Source organism: Polyodon spathula, chromosome 6 (assembly GCF_017654505.1).
Source record: "Polyodon spathula isolate WHYD16114869_AA chromosome 6, ASM1765450v1, whole genome shotgun sequence".
NCBI lineage: Eukaryota > Metazoa > Chordata > Actinopteri > Acipenseriformes > Polyodontidae > Polyodon > Polyodon spathula.
Genome location: NC_054539.1, coordinates 28,801,734 through 28,818,933, shown reverse-complemented (window position 1 = coordinate 28,818,933; position 17,200 = coordinate 28,801,734). Strand labels below are relative to the sequence as shown.

At 39.7% G+C, this 17,200-nt stretch overlaps 1 protein-coding gene across 1 annotated transcript in view; it reads left to right on the top strand.

Annotated features, from left to right (window-relative positions):
* The window catches only part of ush2a (Usher syndrome 2A (autosomal recessive, mild)), a 378,004-nt gene that overhangs the window by 64,466 nt on the left and 296,338 nt on the right, over nucleotides 1-17,200 (top strand). Inside the window, exons 12-14 of the mRNA XM_041252711.1 lie at nucleotides 931-1,061; nucleotides 2,260-2,455; nucleotides 16,364-17,008. Of these exons, the coding sequence (XP_041108645.1) occupies nucleotides 931-1,061; nucleotides 2,260-2,455; nucleotides 16,364-17,008 (972 nt within the window). The remainder of the gene's footprint in view (nucleotides 1-930; nucleotides 1,062-2,259; nucleotides 2,456-16,363; nucleotides 17,009-17,200) is intronic.

The window sequence follows — 17,200 nt, the reverse complement described above, 5'->3', positions numbered from 1 at the left end:
ATTATTATTATTATTATTATTATTATTATTATTATTATTATTATGATTATATTATTATTATAATGATGATGATGATTATGATATTTTGGGGGAGGAACTGCCTCCCTTGCCTCCTCTAAGGAGCCTCTACTGATATACAGTAACTTCAAAATATAATGTTCACCCTGTGTATACTGCAACTTGCAAGACTGAGCAACTTTCAAATTATAATATTATGTATTTGTTTGAATGGGGTGAGGAAGGCTGTTCAGTCCCAGTATTTCAGATTCTCTAGATAAGCTCAAGCAGTTCAAAGCCTGGTAAAGGCAGATTTATAGAACATTATAATAACTAAATTCAGGAACAACATAACCAACATATTCAGAATGATTGTAAACACCATAAAACAGTCAGGAAAATGTAAAATAATAATAATAATAATAATAATAATAATAATAATAATAATAATAAATAATAATAATAATAAATACACAAAACAAAAACACTTAATGTCATTTAAAGATTTACTCTTTCATTTTTTGTTAAATCTGACCTGCCAATTTACATACGTAATATGCATTTTTTTTTTTTTAATTAACAGTAGTAATGCACATTTAGCTTCACCAAAAAAAGGTTGTTTTTTGTTGATAAAAATTGTATTGTGACAGGCATGCACGGTTCTCCATATAATGTGGATTTGCAGAAATGTGCCATTATTACATAGCAGATGGAAGTTTAATGAAGTAAAACAAAATCTGTAACAGGTTCATTGTTTCATATGCTCAGCATCAGTAAAGTGGCAGGTAGAGATGAAAGGGGGCATTAAAATGGACATCCTGAAAATTACAAAGTTCTCCCAGATCTCTCTGAGGAATACCACTTTTAATGTTGAATTATACTCTTATTATGATTGAATTTTAAGCAGTTAACATTGTACCTTTTCAATTGAAGGGAGAAACTGTGAATTGTGCAGGCATTTCTTTTTCCGAGAACTGGATGTTGCTCTTTCTGCAATCGATGTGTGCAACCCTTGTGACTGTTATGGAGCTGGTGTCATTAATGGCAGCCTGTTATGCAATGGGGTAGGTGCTTATTAGTAAATTGGTAAGTTGGTAAACATAGGCCTGTAGGTGACGTTAATTGGACGAAAATTTAAAAATAAATTGTGTAACATTTATTTAGTTTGTATTTAGGACTAAACACAGAAAAAAATAAAATGTACTGATTTGCTGGTATTGCTTAATTTAAAAAATGTGTTATTAGCAATGTTGTTACAAAGGAGCATGGCTCTGTAATACATTTCTAACTTTGTTTAATTCACATGAAGTAACCATTCATTAATGATACATTCAACACTTTTTCCTATCATCTGCCCTGAAAACACGGCCCCCCCTGTTCATGATGAATTCATGTTACTTTCAGGGTTCTGTATGAATAATGTGTTATTTATCTTGATGAAGTACAATGTCATTACTAAGTAGTTGCAAAGTATTTACATTGTTAATGGAATTTAAAATAACATGCTTCCAATTTGCTTATAGCATGTTACATTTGCCAGTGATTTCCTTTAGTCTTGCTAATGAAAACAATTGTATTTTCTTATTGACAAATTGTTTACATTACTCTCAATATCATATATTGTAAACACAGTTAGATATTGATGAATGTTTCAAAAACAAGGAAAAACGATCCACTGACGTATTCATTGCAGCTTGGCGATTTAGAATGATCTTTATCAAATTTATTATCAGAAACAGGCAGTCAGTATCTAAAATTATCTTTAAGAATCTGGTTTCCAAGTTTACATCTCCATTACACATCCTTTCCATGACTACTTTGAAATCGGTGATTCAAACACAGATTAATTTCAATGGGTAAACAGGGAAGGGAAATTGAAAATCAATTCTGTGATCAATCAGATTAAATATTAGATAACAACTGTTTGCTTATCCAGGTTCCCTGCATTATTTCTATAACTTTTTCTTTAATCATTATTCTTCCTTATACATTATAACCAATGTAATAATTTCTGATCCTGTTTCTACTGTACCATCTACAAATTGCATTTCTCTTCATTTCCTTTGTTCTAAGCACTGTATGTGATACTGTTTTTTTTTTATTTTGTCACCTAAATTATATGTTTTCTCACCAGATCTTTAATTTCCATTCCTTGAGTGGTTTTGTGTTTTTTTAAATTTTCATTGTATAAGCTCTAACATGTTCATAGTACAATGGGTAATGATTTAATCCAAATCACATGGTGTTCCCTATCTCTTTTAGATTGGAGGGCAGTGTAAATGTAAGAGACATGTGTCTGGCAGACAGTGCAATCAGTGCCAGCATGGATTCTATAATCTACAACACTTGGACCCTGATGGCTGCAGTCCTTGTAACTGTAATACCTCAGGGACGCTAAATGGAGATATTACTTGTCACCAAAATTCAGGTCAATGCAAGTGCAAGACAAATGCTATCGGTAGGTTAAAAAAAAAAAAAAAACAGTTTGTGTTTTTGTATTTGTTTCGCTGCTACAAAAAAACACAAAAAACAACATGTAATTTTGTATTAATGTAAACATCTTCACATCCACCTTCATATTATTATTTATTATTATTATTATTATTATTATTATTATTATTATTATTATCAGGGGTGAAATTCTGCCGGTACTCCGTATCGGGATTTATTTAATCTGCTTTTCATCCAACGCAGATGCATTCCATCCACTCACACAGTCCACGAGCGCAGCATTTCTCAAATGTGCTTAGTCAGCACAGCTCGTGTTGCTTGCATTTTGTTTCCTCACACAGCTCCTGTTTTTGTTAGCTGCGATTGGCCACCATTAACGTCAGTATAATTACTGCATGTTGATTGGCTGAGCTTTTATTCTGATCAGATTTCATTTTGACATGCGCCACAAATCTCCGCCCATTTCACTTTATGTCATTTGTTGATCAACGAGAGAAGACCTTTGCTGTGCAACGTGAAAATAGCGGTGTTGAGTAATTATAATTATTATGAAGTAATAATTATTTTCTTTAGTGCGAATATTAGAACGACCATTGCTGCACATGAATTTGAAAAATCCACGTCAATGTTCGCCATAAATTGCATAGTTGATCAGTATTATAAACAATTGTCATAACGCGTTTTGCCTTGCAAAGATTTACTACATTGTCAGAATTTGCGCGAAATTTTCTAAAATGGCAGGTGATGCGTGGGACAGTAGATATTAACATTAAAAAAACAGGATCAACAAAGTGCTGCTTCAGATTTGGTAGCGAGTCAGAATCGGGATACAGATAGAGGTTATGCTTCACGCATTTCAAACACTGGCCCAACTTGCAAGGTGCATGTTAACTGATCAACATTTAGTTTTGTTATGATCCTATATATAACTTCACTGGTTTTCATCCATGGTGATCTACAGTACATGTTGGTCAGTTTCATTTTATACCTCAGAGTTTATTTTTAATTAATGAGTTGTAAGATACATTAGTTGAAACACTATTTACTACTAATGTCATTTGAAAAACAATTTGGGCAAGAGCATTAAAACACATTATTAACCAGCCAGACATGAGGCACTTTGCTTTATTATAGCAGCTTGGATTCACTCGTGTACCAGTTCTCTGCGCATAGAAACCACATTTTCACAAAAACAAAAACAGCACGAGTACTTTTCGCATAGCTAATTTCCATATCAACCCCCACCTTTCCCATTCATTTGCATGACGTCGGGTGAAAAGCCTGGTTTACTCAAGTAAAATAAACTAAGCGAATTGAAACCCAAAAAAGCATTTACACAAGACAATTTTCTCATGTAAATGTCTCAAGTTAAAAAAAAAAACCTTGCATGGAAACCCCTTGATTTTTTCATAGCACAGTTGTTTTTATTATACCATTTTTTTTTTTTTTTTATTAAATCCCTTTTTTAGGTTATCTTGAAACACATTTTAAAAGTATTTATGCATTGGCACTCAGATTACACCGTGTAACAAATTTTTTATTTTTTTTGGTTCCTGGGTAGTAAGTGTTATTTCCTAATTGCTTATTAGATAATGGCTATTATTCTCCACAGACTTTGCTTTTGTGACCAGGACAGTGATATTTTGAAATTTACCTATTTTCCAGAACATTCCACTTAGATTCAGTGCTGAGTAAACTTGGAGTAACTTCTAGAACTTTCTAGAACTTTCCAGTAATATAAATAGTAGTATAAATACAGGGGCCTTAAGCCCACCAGTTCAGTTTCGTTCCAGCTGCCTAAGTGGATACATATCTGCATTTTTCTGAGATGGCATCAAGAGGCTGCAATGGTCGCATTCCTGATGGGTCTCCAAGGCGGTTTTACCAAGTTTCCCTGCTATCTTTGCCTTTTGGACAGCAGGGACACCAAGGCGCACTACCACAGGCGGGACTGGCCACAGCGGACCGAGTTCTCTGTGGGGAGGAACAACATCAAGTGGGAGCCACTGGTGGACCCCCGGAAGGTGCTGATGCCACCACTGCACATCAAATTGGGCCTTATGAAACAATTTGTCAGAGTCTAGATAAGGAGTCGGCAGCCTTCAAGTACCTTCAAGACTTCTTCCCTAAGCTGTCTGAGGCAAAGGTCAAAGCCGGTGTCTTTGTCGGACCACAGATAAAGAAGATCCTAGAGTGCAATGAATTCCCCAAGAAGCTCACTAATAAGGAGAAAGCGGCTTGGAACAGCTTTGTCGCAGTGGTTCGGGGCTTCCTGGGCAATCACAAGGCCGAAAACTATGTGGAGCTGGTTGAGACTCTGGTGAAGAACTACAGCACAATGGGCTGTAGGATGTCCCTCAAAGTCCATATCCTTGATGCTCATCTTGATAAATTCAAGGAGAACATGGGAGTGTACTCGGATGAGCAAGGCGAGCACTTCCACCAGGATATACTGGACTTTGAACACCGCTACCAAGGACAGTATAACGAGAACATGATGGGAGACTACATTTGGGGGCTGATTAGTGAAAGTAATTTACAGTATAATCGTAAATCTCGAAAAACTACTCACTTCTAAATCTTTTGTAGTCATTTTTGTGTTACTTTAGTATAAATACATGTTAATTTGGATTCATATGTTGTTTTTTTCTGACTTTATGTGAACGAAAAGACACAAATTCGCCCGTTTTCTCATTGGAAATAGGTCAATTTCAAAATATCACTGTCCTGGTCACAAAAGCAAAGTTTGTGGGGAATAATAGCCATTTTCTATACTTTTGAGGCACAAGCAATTAGGAAATAACACTTACTACCCAGGAACAAAAATTGTGTTACATAGTGTTATCTGAATTTTTAAATGTTTACACCCAGCTGTGCGTATGAGTACATGCACTTTTTTTTCACCCTTGAATATTATCAACAACAACAACAACAACATAAGGAATAAACTACACCAAAGTGTGCATCATAAGCCTGTAAGCTGTGGGACATATTCCCTGAATATGATAATAATCGTATCAAGGGCTTCTGGTGGCAAGATAAACGACGAGACGAAGGTCAAGTACCCATGTCACCAGAACGAGATACAATTACAGGCTTTTTATTGCACACTTTGGTGTACTTTATTTGTTATAATTAGTTGTAAGCGTTTGTTCACTTCCAATTCGAATGACAACCATTACCGAATGGGAAGAGCCTCTCTGACCGTCAATCTCTGAGCAAATATACAAAAGCTGCCCTATCAGGGCCCTGCTGTGCAGGGAAAGTCCCGCCCACCTCCTGTTGAAGAGGGACGTCTTCACAGTAGCACATCGCCATTTTCTCTCACAGGTTGTAAATTGCTTCTGCGTTTGCGTTCCGAATTTGGCTGATTTATATGGTTTTCCAAATAAATTAAAAATCCATGGTAATCATGCTTTCGAGCATTGGTAATACTGCTCTCGCTATATTCCCATGTCAGTTTTCTGGCTACAGCTGGTTTTGACCCCTCTTCAGGGATTAGCGAGCGGCCATTACTTGCTCACTACACAAGGCTTTGTGTAGTTGATACGCTGTGAGAGAGCTGTTGTGGTGCTGTAAGGAGACCCGCGGGCTCGCAGCGTCGTCCTCTACACCAATTTAATCGGTCACAGCAACCAAAAAAAAAAAAACTGCTTGGGCCTAGCGCCCCCTTCAATCCTCGGGCTTTCCTAGAGCGGTTGCACTTGCCTTTGGCGACCACGGCGATTAAATCAGGTGCATACCCCGGCATCGACCGCGTTTTTTCCCTTCGATCGCGATTTTGAAGAAACAGCGCCTGCCTGGCCCCGATAGACTCGGCATCAATGTAAACATCTTCGCCGCTACTTACCATCAGCACCAACCTTGGAACAGGTCAACTCGACACCGACTGTCTCGGCATCGGCAGACCGTTTCTCGGCGCCGTTTCCAGCACAAGTGGTCCGTCACCGGTGAACCTCTTCGAGGCCATCTACAGCCCGGCTCCAACTGCGCTACACGTCGGCATCGACCTTGGCACCGAGCTCCTGGCACAGACCGTGCTCTTTTTGACGCCAATCCCGGTACTGATTGATTCAGCACCTGGGAATAGCTTCAAGGCCGTCTACAGCCCGGCACCGACCGCAATACATGTCGGCGCCGACCTCGGCACCAACAGCGCTTGTCTCGATGCCGATCACGGCATCGACTGATTCGGCACCGGTTGAACAGGATGAACATCGGTGCCTCGGGCCAGAACATGCGGCCAAGGCGCTGGCAGGTAAGCTGGACTTCTGTCCATGTAGGAAGTTCTTGAGGAGAACAAAGCGACGGAGAGCAACCCTATCCTCAGCAGAGTTTCTCTCCTCAAGCCATGGGAGAATGAGATCGGTGGTCCAAGAGCATCTGCAGAGGTTGTCCAGAACCCCCCTCCCCTGCTACAGTGACCAGGGAACTCTCCTGCACAACCAGGTCACCCGCCCCTTCTCCATCACCGGTACAGAGGCGCAGGCACCTCTCAGGGGAGGCGAGATGGTCACTGCTGAAGCGGTACCACTCAAGGGGAGGCTTACCAGAGGACAGAGGGTCACCACACAGGTACCGCTCCCTTTCCCCAGGGGACAGAAGGTCGCCACGCAGGTACCGCTCCCCTTCCCCACGCAGGTGCAGATGGTCACCATCGCAGTCACCTCGAAGGAGCCCAAGCTCGGCCGAGTGGCGCTTCACAGAGCTGGCAAAGACTGTAAGGGCTCAGCAAACTATGCTAGAGACCCTATTAAAGTCTCAGGGCAGGCTGCCCCCTACCACCGGGCAGCCCCAGCCCCCACAGTCTCGTTCCCCATTACCTCTGCCAAGACCACCTAGCCCAGGTGAGCTGTCCTTCACGGCGTCCAGGTCGGACGTTTCGGACCCAGCTACCTCTATCGGGCAAGCCACAGTGGGGAGCACTGCTGCCCTTACCACATGTGTCCCAGAGGGAGGAGTTCTGGGCGCTAATGCAGCAGGCAGAGGGCAACCACAGCACGCCCTCCCCTTATGCCAGGACTTCCTGGATTTGGTGAGCTTTTCCTGGGGCAACCCAGTGTCTGCACCTTCAGCCTCCAGAACAGCTGAGTCTCTGCTGCCCACTGCAGGAGCCCAAGAAGTGGACCTAGGCGCGTTCCCCACCATCGGGGTCACGGTCACAGTGCTGGTGCAAGGTTCCACCTTCACCAAGGGAGACAAGGACCCACCATGCCCGTCATAGCCTTGCAGAACAATGGATGCGATGCTAAAGAAGGCATATGCATTGGCAGCGCTGTCTGTGCAAGCAGCAAACGCCATGGCCATACTGGTACTCTACCAGAGCCATTTGGCGGAGAGGATGCAGGACAGAGCCATGGAGGCAGACACAGGGGAGCTCCAGGCGGTGGCTAAGGCGATGACTGACCTAATAGGGGAGTTAGGTCAGGCATTAGGGAGGTCCCTGGCGGCGATGGTGGCCGCTCACCGGCATTTGTGGCTGACGCAAGCCAAGGTCGTAGAGACCGAGAAGGTGGCGCTGTTGGATGCCTCTATTACACCAGGGCAGACTTTCGGGGCGACCATTGATGTGAGCCTTTAGAGGTCCCACAAGGCCATGGAGGTCGCCTCAAAGTTCTCGTGCCTTCCAACTTACAGTGTCACACCCAAAGTGGCATGCACAGCCTGCTGAGGTAAAAGGGTCTGAACACCACCCTCCAAGAGTTGACAAGCAGGCAGAGGCAGAGGCAGGGCCAGCAGCAGGGGACCACTGCAGGCCAGGGGTAACCGGTTCTCTGGCTGGAGACCGAGGCCGGGGTCTAAGAAAGACCCGCCCCCTCCCAAGCCCAAGGGAGACCACCCCTGAGGGGCCCTGGCTGCCACCAAACCCCCCCACAACCGGACTGACCAACGGCAACGACCCATGGCAAGGCTGCACCCAGGACTCCTGGTTGTTATCGACTATGAGACACGGATACGCTCTACAATTCCGCATAGGTCCGCCACCCTTCAAGGGTGTGCTCCTCACCACTGTCGAACCAGTGAGGGCGATAATCCATTAACAGGAGATCGCCAATCTTTGAAGGAAGAATGCTGTATGCTTGGCAAGCCCAAGTGATGCCCTCAGCGGCTTTTACTCCAGGTACTTCCTGGTGCCCAAAAGGGACAGCTGTTTCAGACCAATTATCGACCTCAGGGTCCTTAACTTGTTCCTCAAACAGAGAAAGTTCAACATGTTGACAGCACTGGTTTGGTGTCCTCTCCAACATGTTGTTGGATCAGCCGTGGCAGCTCCCGCTGTGCAAGGACCTTCTGAGCCAAGCAGAGGGGCTATTATGGCACCCGAACCTAGCCCAGCTCCAACTCTGGGTCTGGCCATTGAACGGAGCCATGTATTCAGACAAGGTTTGCCAGATGCAATAGCAGAAACACGACAGTCTGCTAGGGCGCCGAGCACTAGAGCCCAGTACTCATATAAATAGAAAGTTTTCCAAGACTGGTGCCTTGCCGAAGGTCACGATCCGGTGACTTGCCCGATTGAGAAGATATTAACCTTCTTACAACACCTGTTTGACGCAGGGAAATCAGTGTCCACTTTGAAGGTATACCTGACAGCAGTAAGTGTGCCATGTCAAAATTGACTCGGTGTCCCCTGGGGCACATTTCCTGGCAGTGCAGTTTCTTAAAGGGGCTCGGAGGCTTCGTCCTCCCAAGAAAAGTATGGTCCCCAAGTGGGATCTAGAATTGGTACTGAGGGCCCTTATGGGTCCCCCTTTTGAGCCCATGGTGTCAGCAGAACTGTGCTCTGTTTCTTTGAAAGTGGCATTTTTAATCGCTATTACGTCTGTCAGATGAGTAAGTGAGCTTCATGGGCTGTCCATCGATGACACATGTATGGCTTTCACTGGAAGTGACTCGCGGGTAACATTAAGAACAAATTCATCCTTTTTGCCAAAGGTGGTATCCTCATTCCATAATAACCAGTCAGTGGTTTTGGAAACTTTCAGACCTCCTCCGCACAAGTCAGAGGAGGACCGTAGACAACACACGCTATGCCCAGTTCGGGCTCTGCGCTGTTATTTGGATAGGACGGCGTCCTGAAGACAGTCCAACCAGCTGTTTGTCTGCTACGGGTCCTGCTCTAGAGGTCAGGCCCTATCAAAGCAACGTCTAGCGCACTGGGTGACTGATGCGATACACTTGGCGTATGAACAGACGGACTCCCCGTTACCGGGGGACATTACGGCCCATTCTACCAGGGGCCAGGCATCTTCGTGGGCTTTCTTTCATGGTGCCTCCTTAGATGAGTTATGCAGTGCTGCTACATGGACAGGTAGTCAGACATTTGTGCGTTTTTACCAACCTTGATGTGATAAACCGAGCGACTCTCTCTCTGGACTCTAGGGTGTTGCAGGCGGCATGCCCTTAGGCGTCATGTGGGCTCTGTTGCTATCGCCGTGAGGCTGTACTGTCAGTAATCGGGAGCCACGACAGCTTTGGTACAGCTTTCCCGTTTGGTAATGGTTGTCATTTGAATTGAAAGAGAACGTTAGGTTATTACCATAACCCTGGTTCCCTGAAAAGAGAATGGCAACCATTACCGTTTGATGTCGTGTCCCCAGCTGACCTCTGTTTTCGAAAGAAAATGGCGATGTACTATTGTGAGGACGTCCCTCTTCAACAGGAGGTGGGCAGGACTTCCTTCTCACAGCAGGGCCCTAATAGGGCAGCTTTTGTATATTTGCTCAGAGATTGACGATCTGAGAGGCTCTTCCCATTCGGTAATGATTGTCATTCTCTTTTCAGGGAACCATGGTTATGCTAATAACCTAACATTTTGCCACAACGCATTCTTTATTTTTTGTGCAGTTCGTTTGGTTACCTTAGTAAATTGAACTACCGTATTCGCTGTATACTGCAGAGGGTGAGCAGCTCAAATTCATCTCCTTTTTGACGCCTCACTGACAGGATCAATTTCGCCAGTATGTTGTCGAGTTGCCGTACTGGTATTTGATTAATTTTCCTGTTTTCGACATTTTCTTCTAGGTTTTAGTAAAGTATGTAAGTACGCTTTTCTAGTAGCAGTATTTTCCTGATTTTCAATGAACACGTTTCTATCTTCATCAGTAATATTTAGAAATCTGGTCGTTATTTGTATATAACTGCCAGTTTGTGTGCTGTGGTAAAGTCAGCTATACATAATAAGACTGTAAACTCCGGGAGTTCTAATAGAAACTATAGAGCTGTAAACAGCTACTACAGATAATAATAATAATAATAATAATAATAATAATAATAATAATAATAATAATAATAATAATAATAAATAATAATAATAATAATAATAATAAATGAATTAAAATACAAATAAAAATGTTCTGTGTGTGTGTGTGTGTGTGTGTGTGTGTGTGTGTGTGTGTGTGTGTGTGTGTGTGTATGTATATATATATATATATATATATATATATATATATATATATATATATATATATTATTTATTTATTTATTTATTTATTTATTTTTTAGTCATTTGAAGTTTAAACTTCATGATTAAACTCTTCACCACCTAATTCATTCCCAGCCAATCATTGCATTTTATATTAATTGCATTATTAACTCCAGCAAAATGGATTTCTTCTGAGCTTTTCCATGTTTCTGAGGTCCTTTGTGATAAATCTGTTCCATATATTTATTTTTTTTTTGCCTTTGAACTGCTTCTTATGAAATGCAAACGAACCATTACTCTGAAGATCATGTATATTGCCAGGGCTGGTTATCAAGGCCACATAATTTAAATTTTGTAATTCAATGCCAAGTTGATTATAACAAACTGCCCCTTTCTCTGTTATTTATCACATTATTATTATTATTTTTTTTTACAAGAGTTGCTTTTTTGTTTGTTGCTCCCACAGGTATTTTCCAGAAATTAAATTTGATTATAGCAATTTATTACCTCCCAACATATTTGAGGGGAGCAGCGGTTTCATAAGGACAACATTTATCAAGTGCCTGAAATACACTGTGTACATAATGCACTTTGAAATGTTGATGTATGGGAATATTACACAGGGAGCGTTACTGATAAAGTGAAGATTGCATTTTAACAAAGCCCTCGTCCCAGTCCATACATGTGAAATAAATAAAACTTTTTTTTTTTTCACAGAATTTTATTTACATAGCAGTTAACAGTAACCACTATTTGCATAGCTGACCCAGATTACAGATAATATCCCCTTACTTTAAGCACTATTATCTGGCTTTGAAAAACAAAATGTTTATAGCTGGGACTTTAAATAACCAAAGAGCTACTTTTTTTTTTTTTTTTTTTTTTTTTTAACAATGCAGTCATAATCTCTGTGATGCTTAATTTCATTAACCTGTCTTCGTTAGAAAATGCTTTCAGAATTGATTTTTAAAAAGGGGCGAGGTGGGTAAAAATTTTAATTGATTGCTCTTGTTCAGCTGGTCTTGATAGTAAAGCCCAATGAGTGTAATCCACTTTTGGAAGAGGGATCACTAAGGAAAGTATAGCACTGCCCATCCATGTTGGAAGAGCAAACTGTTAAAACTTCCCTGTTGCATTTGTCTCACAGAGAGTTTGCAAGGCAAGGGTAAAGAATAATTGAATATATTTACCAGGCTCTTTACCAAATCAGTTTTAATATATTTTAAATGTCAGTAGTATACATAACTTCACAACACTCAATCAAAAATATAAGATTAATTTTATATGAAACTGTGAAATAGGGGGAGTTTCCATCTGTGTTCTGATTTTTCTCAAGACATTGTGCTTGAGCCAAATAAAAAATGGCCCTGTACATTTCAGTTTTCCATGGTCTCAGTTTATTTGCTCGAGAAGATCCTCTTTTCACCTGATGTCATGCAAGATGAAGGTGAAAGGAGGAGGTCGATATGCAAATTAGCCGTGTGTAGCATTATCGTGCTATTTTCGCAGACAGCTCGGGAAAATGTGGTTTCCATGCACAGAGAACAAGTACATGAGAGAATCTCACCTGGAAATACATGGTTGTCAGGTGACATCTTTGCCTCATGTCTGGTTGTTTAATAATATGTTTTACTGTTCTTGCCCAAATTGTTTTTCAGATGTCTATTGGTGAGGCCGTTAGTTGTGAATAACATTTCAACTAATTGATCACATGACTTATTAATTAAAGGAAAACGAAAATAATTAACACAGAGGTATATAATGAAACTGTCCAACCCTGCTATTGCAGATCACCATAGCTGGAAACTGGCAGAGATGTAGGATTATAGAGATCTGTGGCATGCATCTTCCATGTATGCTCCCAAGACTGTCTGGATTGGGAGCAGTGGGCATTTTCACATGAAATTCATGTGAAAATGGACGTGTATTACCCATGTTTTACGTCAAGCTCATGAGTAAATGTGATTTACCCAGTCCCTCTCTGTGGCCACTATTTTCGGCCACAAACCTGATCCTTTTGAGCTGTTCTCCCAAAGTGCACACGCATCGCCACTTCACATGTAAATAACCACAGATGGAGACTCCTCCATAGACAAACATTTTGGCTGGTGCCTTCCTCAGTGCACTGTTCCTAAAGTTATCGGTAAGTGTCAAACATTCAAGCTTACAATAACAATAATGATACTACTACAACTACGACTACGACTACTACTAATAATACTATGGAACACAGGTTTATTATTTTCATAACAGGCATGCATTATTTAATTAAGAGTTAACACAGGAAAGTGTTGATTTCAGTGGAACAGTCCACATTACGAGTGCAGCACTAATTCATAAAGAAGGAAATACAAGACTCCCATTGCATAACAATTTGAGCCATGCTTTGTTTTACAAGATGAGTCTAAAGTCACACCTCAGCTTTTGCAAAGTCATAGAGATCACAGGCTCAGATAAGGTGGTGAAATTTCCATCTCTGAATTCAACACTTCGGGGTGATTTCACAGACCCAGATTAACACAAATCTTACTTTGTGTTAATCTACTTTATTGAAGGTAACATAAGGTCATCCAAGATAAATGCTAATCTGGATGATTCCAACCTTTGCCTTGAGTTATTTATGCTTATTAATTATTTTAATTACTGTATTCAAAAAATTAATTGACTGACTTTAAATAGACAAGTTAATATTAGGAGTTGGCTAATATGGATTGTTTAACTGTGGTTTCTTTTATGAATCCTCTGTGTACTTTAGTCTGTTTGACAACCCACCTTTTTGAATGAATCAACTCAGAGACAAAATAATTGTGTTGTAAAATGTAAAAATGTTGTTGCAGTCTTAACCAGAAATGTTCATTAATTAATGTTCCTCGTGGTGGTGTTGCAAGATAATTGCATGAAACTAATCTAATTGTCTGTGAGATGTAATTGTACAGTGTTCTGTTATTCAGGAGCATACAAGTTTGCTTAATGTGTGAATAAGTGAAATCACAATATGATTAATACTTACCTTGGATTTATTTTAATAATAATAATAGCAATAATAATAATAATAATAATAATAATAATAATAAAATTATAAGCAAACGAGAGATCCATTTGCTCATAACATGGTATGTACTTGGGTTACTCTATTAAGCATGTACTGGTATATAAAGTGACATTATATGTTTCGCTAAATATTATTATTAAATATATATATTATATATATATATATATATATATATATATATATATATATATATATATATATATATATATATAGATATATATCCTAAAGACATACAGTATTGCATTGTGTTTGATTTTTCATACATTTGAAGACATACAGTATTGCTTGCCTTTTTTTTTTATACATTGAAATGATCTATGTTTGGATGTATATTAAAAAAAAAATACACACATGTTTATCTATGCAGTTGACTGTAAAAAAAAAAAAAAAAAAAAAAAAAAAAAAAGGATGCATCCAAATGCTGATGAATTGTAGAAAAATAATTAAATCTACACCGTTAACACATTTTTATAATTAAGTTAAAAATGATGATGCCAAAAACATATTAGTGCCTATAAATCCATAAAAGTAGGCCTTTTAAATTCAATCGAAAGGAGGTGGAATGTGCAGTAAATGCCAAACGTACTAAGTTCCCTGTACTTGTTAACACTAAATGTGGTGCCCTCTAGGCATTGCTCAGTAACATTAGCAATAGATTACCTGTCAGGAATATGTATGGCATATTCAAATAAGTGCTGCACATATTTTTTAAACTTGATATGATATGAATCCATGTAGACCTGTTTTAATAGTTCAAAATGAACCATAATTCTTTTCAACCTTACAGTAATTTTTACATTTTGCTGCCTTTATTGTACTTTTTATTTATTTATTTTTCTTAGTGAAATTAAATGTTATGCCTGAGGTGAGTCATCAATCAAGGACTGCCTTCTATGGAAATGTATTTTATTCATGCTCTCTCTCTCTCTCTCTCTCTCTCTCTCTCTCTCTCTCTCTCTCTCTCTCTATCTCTCTCTATATATATATATATATATATAATATAGCAGATATCTATATATATATATCTATAATAACATATATAAATATGGACTGGAGAGGAGGGCTATGGTAGAAAAATATTGACCAGAGGGAAGACTGTTGTTACAAACAGGGGGCTGTAATGTCCGAAGCCGCAGGCTGAGGTTATTGCTCCCTGGAGGTATCAATAGTCTTCCCAAGGGGCATTTCATTTTCCACTATGGCTGAGTCTGCAGTACATTTTTTGTATATAAATCAGTCAAGAAAATAAGTGAGGCAAGGTTGGATGGTAAATACAACTTTATATATTTTGTTTAAATATAGCTGATACAGCATAAGTAAAAAAATAAATAATAGAAATAAATAACAGAAAATGTTTTTGAAGTTCATACTGCATAGTTAGAAAAAAGTTTTTCTCCATCTCCATCTGCTTTGCTGACTGCTGCATAATCCAGTTCATATCTGGCCCGTCATATTTGTTTACATAGACAACTTGAATTTGTTTGAATTTCAGAACGTCAGAAAGCAGCGATAGTGATGTTTTAATCACCAGTTTTAATTGATTTGGTAATATATTTAAAATTTCAGTATAAGGTATTACTACCACTACAACTACTATTATGACTATTACCACTAAAAATAACAATAATAATTTAAAATAGAACAATACTAATAAATAAATAAAATAAAAAAAGAGTGCTCAATTGTTATTTCACATATTGATTATTCATGAGTTCACTTTGGCAGTGACAGTAAGTTGTACTTCACTAATTCACATCTTTTGTGTGAGACAGATAGTAAAGAAACATTCACTGTACATTTATAATTAGAAATCTTAAACATTTTAGCCACCTGGGCAACTTATCTCATAAGCAAGATTTTACCTGGTAAATACATATATTAAAGCAAGGTCCAGTCTAATATTTTAAGATTAACAATTTCCAAACTGCAGACCTGGTCCACTACATACATATAGTGACCTATAGGAAAGATAACCACTGAAAACAGCAGCCCAGTAAACTGATTTAATATACTTATATGTGTTTATCTATTTCCATTTGTATTTTTGTAGTGCAAGACACTTGAACTTGTTTTAATGACTTATCCTAGGTTAGACATTCTTTAAAGTTGTTTATACTTAAAGAATTAATGACAATTGGAGATGAACAGGGATGATGTCTATTGTGTTTTGGTTAGTTCCAATATTTTCCAGGTATATTGTACTGTAGCAGGTTTTAGCACAGTGCTTTGGATAGATCACTTAACTGGATGGATTAGTTTATTGCAATAGGTTGAACGGGTTCTGTATGTCTGTTTTTTTTTTTTTATGTGCCATGTCTAATGGAGTGGCTTCTGAGTGACATGGTTCACCAGTGGTTGAACCATTCTGGCTCATTACTATAACTGAAATCAAACAAACTCAGATTACCTCTGCCACTGACTTCCCCGTTCTCTTTTAGGACTTACTTGTGACCGCTGCAATTTCGGCTTTAAATTCCTGAGCAGCACCAACCCAGATGGATGTGAACCTTGCAGGTGTAACAGAAACGGCTCCCTGCACCAGTTCTGTCACCCGTTCACTGGCCAGTGTGAATGCAGAGAGAGAGTTGGTGGACTCTTGTGTGATACCTGCAGTGAAAACTTCTATGGACTGAACGCTAGTGGCAGCTGCTGGCCATGTGATTGCAACCTTGCTGGGACTGTTCCTGGCACTGTGTGCGATGCCTGGACAGGCCAATGTTTCTGTAAACCTAGTGCTGGTGGACGGCGCTGTGATACATGTTTGGATGGTTACCATAGTCTACAGCACAGCAACTCCCTAGGCTGTCTGTATTGTAGCTGTGACACGGCGGGAACAGTGAATGGCTCCACTGTGTGTGACAAGTCAACTGGCCAGTGTCCATGTAAAACCAGCACTAGGGAGCTGCAGTGTAACCAGTGTGCCCATAATTCCTATAATCTCAGTTTCTCTAACCATCAAGGCTGCCAGCCGTGTGACTGTGATCACACAGGCACAGTGGTAGGGACCGTGTGTGACCAGATTAGTGGGCAGTGTGTCTGCTTGCCCACTCGACAAGGGAGAAGCTGCAATCTTTGCAAATCCGGTAAGTCGTAATATATACTGAATTTTTAATTAAAGCATTTGTTTCTAGAATAACAATGCACCACTGAAATGCATTAAGGTGCAGCTATAACATACCTTAAATAAAATAAAAAGAAAAAAAGCCTGACCATAGCTTTTTCACAAAACAAACAAACAAACAAAAAAACAGGAGATAGTGCTACTCTAAATTGGC